A 13,116-nucleotide genomic window follows, 5' to 3' on the forward strand; every position below is an offset into this window, starting at 1 on the left:
CAACATCATGGAAACTGAGAGGAATAAAAAATCAATGCAGAAACAAAGCATTTTAACAAAGAACAAAACTGATAAATTTGGGCATAAGATTTGTGTGGAAGCTGAAAAGTCTTGAAATTCTCAGAGCAGGGATGATAAACAAACCCTGTTTCTAGTGGCTAGTTCAGCCCGATTACAAGTGGCTTAGAAATGAAGTATGATCAGCTTACGGAAGGAATTACACGATGGGGTTGACTGCAACAGCAGGAGCATGGCCTAGTGACCTATAAGCTTTCCATCCTATTTTCCTTCTTCCAGAAAATAATGCATTTATTTTAAGAAAGGACTGAATAATAATAATAATATATATAATATATTATATATATTATATAATATAATATATAATATATTATATTATATATAATATAATATTATATATATTATATAATATAATAATAAGATATTTGATAGGGGATCCCTCTTTAACTAGGCATCTGAGTCACATGGAGCAACTAGAATGTTAATATGGCAAATATAAAATCAGTACTGGACATTATAAAGCTGAAATGCACATATTGCATAGGAAAGTATCTGTCACTGCTGTGTTAGGACAAAGCACTTGAAGGCGGAGTTCAGCAGTCTGCTAAAATGAGGTAATGTGAGAAACCCATTTTCAGTGCCCTGTTCACCACTTTGGAATATTTGCACAAAACAGAGTCAAAGCTTTGCCTCATTACAAAAACTGACTGAAAGAAGTATCTGCAGCCTACGCACAGCTTACCTTTCAAGACTCGTTGGGCCAGGCAGGTCTACTCCAGAACACTATAAAGGATAGTACATGAGCACATTTGTACAATTTGTGTTGTATATAAGCTCCCAACCCTACAGATACACACAGGACTACACATGCCTGAAACATTACTTGTACCTAAAAGTTATGTTAAAGTTGCACTTATTATAATCTTGAAAATGTAAGTGTTCTACCTTCATTAATTGTATTTATAGAGAAGTTAGCACAAATGAAGAAAGCTGAAGCAATATTCCAAATATATGCCTATCCTTTCCTTCCAGCATGTGATTGCTTTTTCTGTTCTTTTTGTCCCATTATTACATGATCCACAGATGATGAAGGTCACAGAGAGAGTTCAGGGCCTTTTCCTACACAGTATCACCATAGCTGACAGATTCCCTCCTCTTGATAGTGACTGTGAACACGGGTTGCATTGCGATGCAGCATGCAGTCTTTTCCCTCATTAATTTTGTTAGATTCCCGTGTGTTTGTGGTTCCTATGGTTTAGGCAGGCTTCTCCCATATTCCAAGATTAACAAACTTCTCAAACTACTTGTGTTTGGATTTTTTTGTTCTTAATATCTTTCTCTTATAGCCAGAAAACCTTGCTAAGAGTGGAGAGGTTAAAGGAAGTGATGCTTAAAAGTCCAGCTGAAGGGTCTGTGCTTGGAGTGTTGTGCTGTTGTTCTATGTGTGCCGTACATTTGTTTTTCTTAGGACTTTATTCCTAACTCTGAGCTCAGGCAAGGTAGCAGGTGACAGATCTGACTGTAAGAAGCCATGGATGCCAATTCAAGACCTCTGAAACACCATCACGTAGTTTCAAGAGGTTTTCTGAAAATAGAATCTTAAATACCTTAACCAGTTAGTTTAATTAAACTAAATGTACATGATCTAGCATACATTAATCCATATTAAGTATTACATAATTTGTATTAATATCTGTGACATAAACTCAAGACCTACCTAATATACATCCAAAATTAGGTAAGAAGCTGCTGTTAAAAACACTGATGATCCATAACACACTTTTGTCGCTATGCAAATATGCAGATAATAGCTATGCTGAAAAAGCTTGGTTTGTTTTAGCAGGATAATTAAAAAAATAAAGCAGAAAAAAACAACAAAAATTAAAACAGTCTGGCACATGTAAATAATTAAGTATTTTATAACAATATTGTTACTATATTTCAAGTGACTGTGTCCAGATTAATTTCCCATTTAATGACAAGGGTATGTTGTGAGAACGCAAACTGTGCTATATCACAGGCAAGATAAGATAGAAGCATTGCTTCATTATTTCATGCATGCAAACTTCAAATAAGCTAAGTGTTAGCAGTTGCAACATTAGCAACACATTAACCACCAGGAATACCCTAAGCAATCCCATAAAACTCAAATGGGCTGGACTTGTTCATAAAGCTTGACTGACACCAGTCAGTGGTGTCAGTCTGGCTACACACAGTCCAGAACTGAGATTCCACATCTCAGTGCTCAGCTTTTGGAAATAAAGCCTTGCATTTAAAAAATTGCTTCTCTCTGAAGCCATCTCCAATTCACCCTTCAGCAGTTCTCTTCCTAATCCAAACACTAGTTCAACCCCAAAACTAAGTTTTTGCAAAGCAACCCCAGGGCCTTTGGAGATGATCATACTGTGCTTGACTACTGCGTCAAATACTTTTTACACTTCTCAGGTTATCCAAATAGCAAACATTTCTGCCACTGAGTGCTAATCATCAGTGTGGTATTAATTTTTTTTCCTCTCTAGAAGGAAGATAAACACATCATTGATTTAACTAATGAACAAAATGATGTCACTGTCCAGCTGCAGTAGAAAGTTCAGTTACCTCCCTTTCAGGCTCAGCATGCTTAGAAAAAGTGCATATGCACACACATACACAGAGATATAGCACGTTATGCCAACACACAGAAATGCACCTGAACAGAAGCTTTTCCTCTTTTAAATATAAGTTAAATTTCACAACTGACTGGAAAAGTACCTAACTCATGTTAACCTTCTTCATTTATATTCAAAGAGGGGATCCTCTTGGGCCATAGGTGTGTCCAGTGGATCTACTGCAATATCAAGACAAAGTCCCCTAAATAATACCATTTGGAAAGAAAACTTCAATAAAATAAAATTTTTAAAAGTAGCTTTTGTTGTCAGAAAGTGTAAAAAGGATGTTTCAGCAGAACTTAGCTTAGCAGGATCAGGTGGCTGAAATACACTATGGAAACCCTGCAGTCAGAACCCTAGCAGTGTAAGCAACAATTTCCTAAGTAGAGAAGTAAGTCTGTGCAATCAACACAATGCTGCAAAGAAACAACAACACTGCCCTGCAGTAGATAAAAACACTGTGGGGCTTTTGGTCTTGTTAGATGCAGCTTAATCTGGGAGCCTTTTCTGGGCTTCGTATGGTACCTATATGGATTTCACCTCTACTTTTGAGAGACTAAAGCTAGAGCCCCCCAAGTCAGACAGGTACCACCCTGTCCTGTTATTGATTGATCGTCCTTTCCCCCACTTTTAGGATACAAACTATCTTTTCCCTTGAAATATACACAGCCTCTATATTGACACATGCACACAAAACTTGGCAGAGGTAAAATCTGCCTGTTCACATTCAGCTCTGCACTTTATCATTAAAGGTCAAGCAAAAGGAAAAGCTAAACCAAACACAAAGCAAAGTATAATGGGAGCTATACAACACTGAGAACTACAAAACAACAGGTGCCTTTGGCAACAGGTTTTCACATGGAAAAGCACAAGAAAATAAACAGAAAGCACAAAAAAGGACTACAAAACCAAGCATTATTCTTCAAAAAACACAAACAAAACGTCTCAAATCAAATTTTAAAGAGCACCCAAAACCAGGAGACTTAATACATTACAGTTTCCAGATATAAGAACAAAACTGAGAGATTGGATATGACCCTTTGTTGTATGTCACTTCATTAAAAAAATTAGGATAAATACCATTTCTTAGCAAATGGATTCACTTCCAAAGAATCATCTTGAATAATATTTTTGACATAGTTTTATTAGTCAACACTATTTAGAAATGGCAAGAGTGGAGTAAGATATATGCAGCTTTTACTCTGACTTATATTGATCAGTGTAATAGAAATTTACTTGGTCTCCACACCTTTACTCTGCAAACACACAGCAAATTTGCTTGTCAAAGTGAAACATAATTGGGTATCGTGCACATTGATATAAAGTATTTCCATGAAGATTATAATCTCTGCAGTGCCAAGCAATATGAATTTATTTTCTTCTGAAGGAACCACTTCGCAGTCCATATTTATTTTCTTTTTTATATTACGTAATTTTATTTATTCTTGAGTCAAAAGCAGAGAAACATGGATGTTTTTGCTATAAGCAGGGACAGTTATTATTACAGATCATAAGGAATCAAGTCCCCTTGATGGGTTGCCCTGTTGGAGCAGCGTATATTTCACAAGAACAGAGGCTGAATGATGTGGTTTTATCCTATCCCCAAGAGCAACACCATTCTTTATGCACAGCTGCAGTGGTCATAGTATGGACTTCCTGACAACAGGCAAAGGGTCATCTCACATGGCAAGAACAGCCTCTAGCATGGATTAAAGATATAAGAAAAACATTTGACGTACTTGGATCTGACAAGATTGAGTCGGTTTTCGGCAAAAATTGGTCACAGCGGACTCCCTGGTAGCCCTCTTTGCACCTGAGAAAAAGGGGATAAATGACAAACATACGCATGCGGTAGTAAAAGGTTAATTTTAAGGTACCAAATCAACTGAAATTCTCCCTGCCAACACTGCGAGGGAATTGCACATCTACAGTATGCAAGTTATTTCAACTATTCTGGGAGCAAGGTTATTACTGGAACACAATGGAAGCAGGTAAAATCATTTCTATTTAAAAAAAAAAATTTCCCTCAAACCTTTATGATTACTTTAGAAACTATGAAAAGAAACATCATTTTATTAGGACAACCATTCTTTAAATATCAATTCAGTGAAACAATCAAAGAAAAATGCTCCACGAAATAGACATATTTGCAATATATACTCATTAGGTAACATAAGGCTTTATAAAACTTCATACTGTACAAATCAGCAGATACACACCTTATCTTTGGCTGTTTGAAAAAGCAGGGAACAGTTAGTAGCCATTAATTTAAATATCGGTTTCTACTGTGCTTAAAAGATAACATGATAATCAACATCAGGCACTGATTGTAAGCAGGAAGCTTCAGATGGCTGTGAGATTAGATTTTAAAGCACACAAAATAGAATATCCTTCTGGCTCAACAAACAAGAACTGGCTTTGACTGAGATTGTAACACTATTATTTGTCTTGAAACTTTACTTTGAACAAATTCCATTTACTGCATTTGGACTGTTCTCTGAAGTCTCACTTCAACTAAGCATATCAGAATCAGACCTTTAATTATTTATTCATCAAGCAGTTTTTCAGAGAAAAGTGATGGACACTTTAATTATAAATGATAGCAACAGGGATTCCTTATCTCCCAAAGCTCTTGTACGTCACATAAGCAATATGCTCAAATCAGCACCACCACCTTTCATTAGGGTTGACAACCGCAATTTGAATGATGTGCTAATGTCAGAAGCTATCTGCTTCTTCACAATGTTTTTACTAAGGCTGCCTCTAAAAGTTGCCTTTTAAAATGCTTTTGGTCTAATAAATTAATGCTTCAATGAGAAGTGCATCTTGCCAGCACTGATTCAGGGATTAGTAAGAACATTGGTGAGCAAATATGTAAATTATGTTCCCATCAGACACAAAAATGCAGTAAAAAACTTCAGTAAGAAAAAGATTTAAACCCCCCACATATTTCAAAACCTCCCTTTTGGCCTTTCTCCCTGATGGATGCTAGGTGCTACTTTGCAGATCAGCTTCTTACCAGTACTCACCTATCTATAAAATAACTGCCTTGAAAAAACTGTTCAGGTTTTTTCATTAGGATCACGTGACAGCAGTCATAACTTATCAGTCAAGAAAAAAATGTTCTATTAATTAAAACTGTCCACTAGTCACAAAAACTGAAGAAGTCTACATAGACACTGCTGCATGCATCTTTTGCCTCTGATTTTGAAACATGAGAAGTTGCCTCACATCAAACAGAAACTCTTCTCCACAGTCTTGTTCCAAAGCTTAAGAACAACCTACACAAGTGAGAATATTCTTGCTTTTGCATTAGCATTCTCTATTAACTTTTCAACATATTTGCACCTGCCTTGGTTATAAACACCATATTACAGACTTAAAACCCTCTATACTAAACTGTTGGCCTGCAAGTCATAAAAGCGTGTGAGGATAAAGAGTCACAGAGTGGTATCTCCTGGAGGAGCTGCACTGAGCTACTAAGGTAGATTTGGGTGTCTCAATCCAAATCCTACTGTGTCAGAGGCCAAAACAAAACATCAGTCCTTTAGTTTAAGAAAATACTTTTGTATATTGTATAAATGGAAAAAGGTGCTGTGGATATTTCCACCTTCTATTTAACGCTGTTCTCAAGAGTTACATCTTATCAGTTGCAAAAACAGTAGAGGTGAATAAAGTTGGTGGCCTCAAAAATAATCTAAAGGGAGGCTCCTGTACCTGGCAAAGTATTGCCCCAGTACGAGGCACTAGGTCAGATGTACTTCTGTGTCTTTCTCTTTCCAGACATTGTAAGAGCAATGGGTTGGAACAGAATGTATCACAGAGTCACATGATTTACAACTCCTCCCTCGTAAAACTCAGTATCCCTGGTACCTGACTGAATTCCTCATTGACACAGCTACGCTATGCAGTCCAGAGATAATGATGGGGATGGATTTCTTCTCCTGAAATGTATTTTTCTATCATTTATTTTCTTTTCCTGACTTTTTAATGCATGTAGTGCTGCTTTTCTTCATCACTATGGAACTGGAACATACAGTAACCAGCTGACTGACTGATTTGGATGACTTTAGAGCAACATATTCACTTGCCTGTACCCTCTGATAAACATACCACAAGAGGAATTTGTTACTTTTGAAATTTAGTAGAGAGATGGATGATGTATCAAAGAATAGATATAATCTTCTAATGTCATAACATACACTCAGATAATAACCAGAATGGTGAGGCTGCCTCTCAAATTCTGTGTCCAGTTCTGGGATCCTCATTAGAAGAAAGGCACGGAGGTGCTGGAGTGTGTCCAGAGAAGGGCAACAGAGATGGAGCACAAGTCTGATGAGAAGTGGCTGAGGGAGCTGGGGGTGTTTAGTTGGGAGAAAAGAAAGCTCAGGAGGGACCTTACTGCTCTTTACAACTGCTTGGGAGGAGGCTGTAAGACAGGTGGGGGTTGGTCTCCCAGGTAGCAAGGGACATGGTGAGAGGAAATGGTCTCCAGTTATGCCACGGGAGGTTTAGGTTGGATATGGGAAAAAATTCTTCACTGAAAAGGTGGTCAGGCATTGAAACAGGTTGCCCAGGGAAGGGGTAGGGTAACCATCTCTGAAGGTAATTAAAAAGCATGTAGATGTGACAGTTACAAACATGGTTTAGATAGGCCTTAAAAGAAAAAAAATAAAAAAGAAAGAAAGAAAAGAAAAAGAAAGTGAACCTAGGATAAGATAATGCTTACAGTGAAGCAAAAGCTCTGATCTCTATATTGGGCCCCCACAGCAAGACTGTAAAGGATGGACTAAGGTCCATTCCAGCACCAGCAATCCCTCCTGTGCTGAAACACTGCACTGTATGAGCAGGCCTGGGCACACGTTTAAGTGCAGACCATGGCAAAGGGCTCTATAAAAGCTGTTAATTAGAGCCTCTCTGCAAAGTAAATCTGAAAATGAACTCCTCTATTTTGCATTCAGATTTTCACTGAAATGACTGTATCTGTCTAGGCTCTGGACCAAAAGTATCAACAGAATTGTACTGCAGAAACGGAATGATTTAAATCCTTCTGATTAAGTGGCATGAAAAGAGAATCACAGGTAAAGCTAACCTGCAGCTTCTAAAATGCTTGCAAACAGCACATGCCTAAATGTTATCTGCTAAATTCAACCAGGATTATTTTATCATGTGTTCTTCACATCTTTTTTTGGTAACATACTTTCTCTCTATGATTTTTTTAAGGTCACCAATGACAAACTGTACTGTGCATTGCACTTTGTGAAGTCAGCCACAATGATGTCTGTGTGAAAACACACACGCAGAAACACATCTCTCATTCCTGCTGAGAAGTTTTTTTTCCTTTCTACTTGAGCATATTTGCACTAAAGTATTACAAACTAAGTAGAGTATGACAGTGCACTCAATCCTTTTGTCCCCATCGTTCATATTAAATAGTACTAATACATGTATGTTCTAGCCAAAGAGGTCACAGACATTTTCGGTAGATATTTTTCAGAACTGCTTCTTGTATATTCAGACTTTATGGAGCTAAAGGATTCAAATAGATGACTGCAGGATTACCACAGTACTCCAATCTCCTAGATTTCAGATTGAACATATTAGAGTAAGTAAATGGAAAGGGAGTGAGGGTATGGCAAATTACATGATAAGCAAAGATGAAGAATAAAGTATATTTAAGTCAGCAGAAGGGGAAGAAGGGGAATCTACTTAGAAGAGTTAGGGAATCATAGAATCATAGAATAGATTGGGTTGGAAAAGACCTCCAAGATCATCAAGTCCAACCCCTGATCCAACTCCAATTACTATAGCATGGCACTAAGGGCCACATCCAATCTCTGCTTAAAAACTTCCAGGGATGGTGAATCCACCACCTCTCTGGGTAGGCCGTTCCAATGCCTGATTACCCTCTCTGTAAAGAATTTCTTCCTAACATCTAACCTAAACCTCCCCTGGCAGAGCTTGAGCCCATGTCCCCTTGTCCTGTTGTTGGTTGCCTGGGAGAAGAGATCAACCCCCACCTGGCTATAACCTCCTCTCAGGTAGTTGAAGAGAGTGATGAGGTCACCCCTCAGCCTTCTCTTCTCCAGACTAAACAATCCCAGCTCCCTCAGCCTCTCCTCATAGGACTTGTGCTCAAGTCCCTTCACCAGCCTCGTTGCTCTTCTCTGGACCCGCTCCTACACCTCAATGTCCTTCCTGAACTGACATTGTACAGGCCATTGGGCTATACACATCTAGCCTGAAATAAGCCATAAACAATAACAAATAATTCCTCTGCTCTGCAGGTAAGCTAAATATAGGCTTCTGTATCTGGAAATGGAATGACCTTAACTGGAACAACCAGAAATTTGTATTTATTATGGTGATTGTTATTAGGTGAAGATTTTATTTGCAAGGAAGAGAAAAAGCAATCTTAACAGTATAGGTTAGACAGGATGTTTTCCCATTTAACACAGGAACACACTTCCTACTGTAAATAGGAAACAGGCTTCCTGGATTACACAGATTAGACCACTGAATCATAACTAAGAACAATGTGGACACCATGCTCAAAGCTAGACAGGAAAATGAACCCTTCATAAAAACTAATAGTTTGCTGGTTAGGCACTCACTTGAGAAGTGAGATTCACATTCAGTTTTTGGTGTGAAAATGAAGGATTAAAGACTTGAAGCCACGTTTTCTATATTGCATAAATGTCCTGATTGTTTGAGTATTATATATTCTAGGAAGGACTGTTCTTGTATTGTCTTAAGAATAAAAATAAATCAGATATTCAATTTCAGCTCAAAATAGACGGGAGAGGAGGAGGGGATGGGGAGAATGGAGGAAGGGAAGGGGAGAAAAAGTTTCCAAAACAGCTCTCACCATGCACAAATGAGTGAAACAGTCATGAGTTGAGATTTAGACAGAATTACTATTGTTATCAAGTAATTGTTTACACCAAGAGTTTGCAATGAAATACAAACCAGAAGTAACATTTTAACTGCAAATCAGCTAATGACTATTGAAGGCTTTTCCAGAAATTGCAGAACCTGGGAGACAAGCAATACTGGCAGAGATAAGATTTTTCCCTTTGCAAATCTGTTTCGAGAGTTTCACAATCAAAAGACTTTTCACTCTTGACATGACTTTTCCAATGCAACGATTTATGAGCAAACTGAAAAAGAGAAAGGCTTTTTTTAACTGTGAGAGTAACTGTGGGTTCTTCATCTTTCAAAAATATTGTTTTAAATAATCTCCCCAACAGAGATGCAACTTATTGTATGACAAAGGTTTCCTATCAGGTTTTGAACGTACTTTATTTTTTCAAGACCTTACAATCTGTTATGTGATTGAATTAAGATAAACATCTGCTTTTTCTTTTTCTTTCCTTAAATAAATAAAATTGACTATTGTGTAAAAAAAAATAGTACAATTCTTAGAGAATGGACAGTATCAAATAATAAAAAAAAAAACAAGCAAAAAAACCCCAAACAAAAACCCAAACCAAAACAAAAAATCACAGTTCTCTACATTTTCTTTTAAAATGCTGTAGCTGTTAAAAATATGTAGAGCAAGTAACCATTAAGGAAATTACATTGAAAAGGCAGAAATAGAATAGCAAGAAAAGTTTTTTTTTCTACAGCATTTTCTGTAGAACCAGGCCAGCTGAATCACTTTAACATCAACAGAGAAACTGTAGAGTCAGACTTTTAAAAAAATCCTGTTTATGATTGGTATAATTCACTATATTTTTCAGTATGTAAGTTGTCAGTGCAGCTTTCTGAAACAGGGTACTATTATGCTCTTGGTGTAAATGGCATAAAGATTAAAGGTCACAGCGACAAAACCCTGAGACATTGCCCAGATTTTGATAACACAACTTTCAACTAATTTGTTGATTCCAGTGTTTCAGGATCCTTCAATATTTGGAGAAACTAAATGGGGACATTGCAGAAGAATATGAATTCTCTAAATCCTCTCTAGGAACCACTGAACTAGATGAGGCTTTTAGCATTTAAAAAGGAGTTATGTGGATTTGACTTAAATGTCTCATCCATAATTATGCTGAAACTACTGAATTATCATTCTTCTTCTGATATAGACAGTTTCTCTTCTTTGCCTTTCATAAAAGGTAGGTCAGAAAAAGGAATAAAAATAACCAGGATGTATTAGTAAAGCCCTTCAAGTCATCTGGACCTACAACAGCACCTGAACTAATAATCATTCCCCACCTCCCTGCCAACAACAGATCAATTTTATTTAATTTAAAGGTCTTCCCTTATAAATAGAAAAGAAAAAAAAGGAGAAAGTGTCATATTCTCAATCAAGGCATATAGCCTAAGCAGACTTGCTACATAACAGTTCTAGACTAGAGTGTTCACTTAAAACTCAGTTTAAGTTTTGTATCCAAAGGTATATAAATGTATTATTGATAGTTACTTGCTATCAAATTTATTTGTAGTATATCCACAAGTAGGTGAACATTTCACACTAATACACGTTTTATGTTTTTCACAGGATAAGAATTATCTTCTCCATCTGCTTTAATCTCCTTAACGACAAACTTTAACCTATAAACCACAAAAAGCATTAGAAACCATCTTTGAGTTTCATCTAATAATCAAATTGTTTAACCAACTAACTAATCAATCATTTCACCAACCAGAAAAACTGAAAAGCTTTGATTAGGTTTTTCCACAATATACCTCTGTGATAAATGATTTACTATGGATGATAAATGAACACAGTCTTTTATTATGTATGGAATTCATCAGCTATGAGAATGCTTTTGAATAAATGGAAAGTGATTCATACTATATCCAAAGTCTCACACAGCTAAGGCCAGATGAAAGCCACATTCAATACCTGAAAGACCAAATGAAAAGGAGACCCTTGGTTTACATTATGTCTGCCCAAGGTTTCCATCTTTATAAATAAAAGTCCTTCATAACTGTTCTTGAAAACATCTGTCAGTGACTGGACATAGGTAGAAAATCAAATACCTAAAAAATCAATAAATGGACTGAAAGATGTAAGATTTATAGATGCTTTCAAGGTGTTTGTTATGAACCTCTCTGCCCTTCAAGTGGCCATTTGTTAAAGATGGCAATTAAAACAGTAAGTCAAGTAATTGCGAAGAGAGGTGCAAACTCACTACTAAGCAGCATAACAGGTTTGCTGGATGCCTCTTTGCCCAGTTTCCTCCCCACAAATATCACAAGCTCAACATCGAACTACTTTGCTTCCAGCTACTTGATAAAAGCAACAGCCCTGAACTTTTTTCAAAAACTTTCAAATACGTTTTTCACTTTTTTTTATTTAATATTTTCCAATTTAAAAGTAAGAGCAAAAGATACTAAGAGAAATTAAAGTCTGTTTCAAGCCCAAGTTAGAAGTAAAATGGATCCTTTGCTTACAATGAAAGCCACGCAAGATTTTCAATCTAACGCTGCATATTTAAGACCATTTTTCAGCAAACAACCAAATTTCAGTAAAACTTCCTAATAAATATTTTTGACAAAATTTGAAATACACACAGGAACTCAGATGCTTTTTCAGTAATAATATTTACATGCAATACTACTCTTTTCCTAAAAATCTCAAGGTCACATCAAGCCAATGCTTATTTACAGAGTGCCTCTGCCAGACACTCAAACCCCCTCAGTAATTCAGTGAGCTATCTGTTTTGTACCTGTTTTTATGCCTGGTTTAGAAAGAATAATTGAAGCCACTCTGGAGGTGTCAGTTAAAATATCCTTAACTGCTAACAGCTGGTCTACACAAATGATGCCCTCTCACTTTATGGCAGGAGATAAACATGCCTCTGGTACTGTATTGCACCTGATCTGCACAAATCGCATTTTATAGATAAGAACAATTTGACATACAATGTAATTGCCTAGCAAAGTTCAAATGCAGAAACATTTTCCAGAATAACTCTTTCTTAGCATATTAGAGTATAATTTAGGACACAGAAAAAGAATAGTTTTAAACAAGCTACTCTCTGGAGACACTTAAAGTTGCTACCTAAAAAAAAACCCTCCAAATCTTTAAAGTTGCCCCATTATACAGAAAGATTTAGTCTTGTGCAGAACTTTTTTTTTTCTGAAAAGATGACTGTATGTATTGTAATGACATTGTGGCACATATAAAACTACACAGATTTAGCATAAAACTGGCAGCTAAAGCTCTCCTGCTAATGGTTCAAGAGCTTACCAGTCAGCAAAAAGTCTTGGGGTGAAAACAATTGTTATCGTGTCATCTGTATAAAATGCAGGCAGACTTCCACAGGAGCAATAGGGCAAGACTCTTCCTACACTAAATAAGCAGAAAAATTACTTGAAGATGAAATGATATTAGAACAAGGGAAGAACTCCCTTCTTTTTTCCACTGTGAAATCTTGACCTGAACCTTTCTTAATGAGTTTCTTGTTCGTGAGTTAAAAGAACTCACATGGTGAAAAAG

General features: G+C 36.7%; 1 protein-coding gene across 1 annotated transcript in view; it reads right to left on the bottom strand.

Moving 5' to 3' along the window:
• The window catches only part of NRG3 (neuregulin 3), a 371,204-nt gene that overhangs the window by 105,720 nt on the left and 252,368 nt on the right, over positions 1–13,116 (bottom strand). The window contains exon 3 of the mRNA XM_027893033.1: positions 4,406–4,479. Coding sequence (XP_027748834.1) covers positions 4,406–4,479 — 74 coding nt within the window. The remainder of the gene's footprint in view (positions 1–4,405; positions 4,480–13,116) is intronic.

Source organism: Empidonax traillii, unplaced genomic scaffold (genome assembly GCF_003031625.1).
Source record: "Empidonax traillii isolate 1590-97213 ecotype Southwest subspecies unplaced genomic scaffold, ASM303162v1 scaffold376:size1174107, whole genome shotgun sequence".
In the NCBI taxonomy this organism is placed as follows: Eukaryota; Metazoa; Chordata; class Aves; order Passeriformes; family Tyrannidae; genus Empidonax; species Empidonax traillii.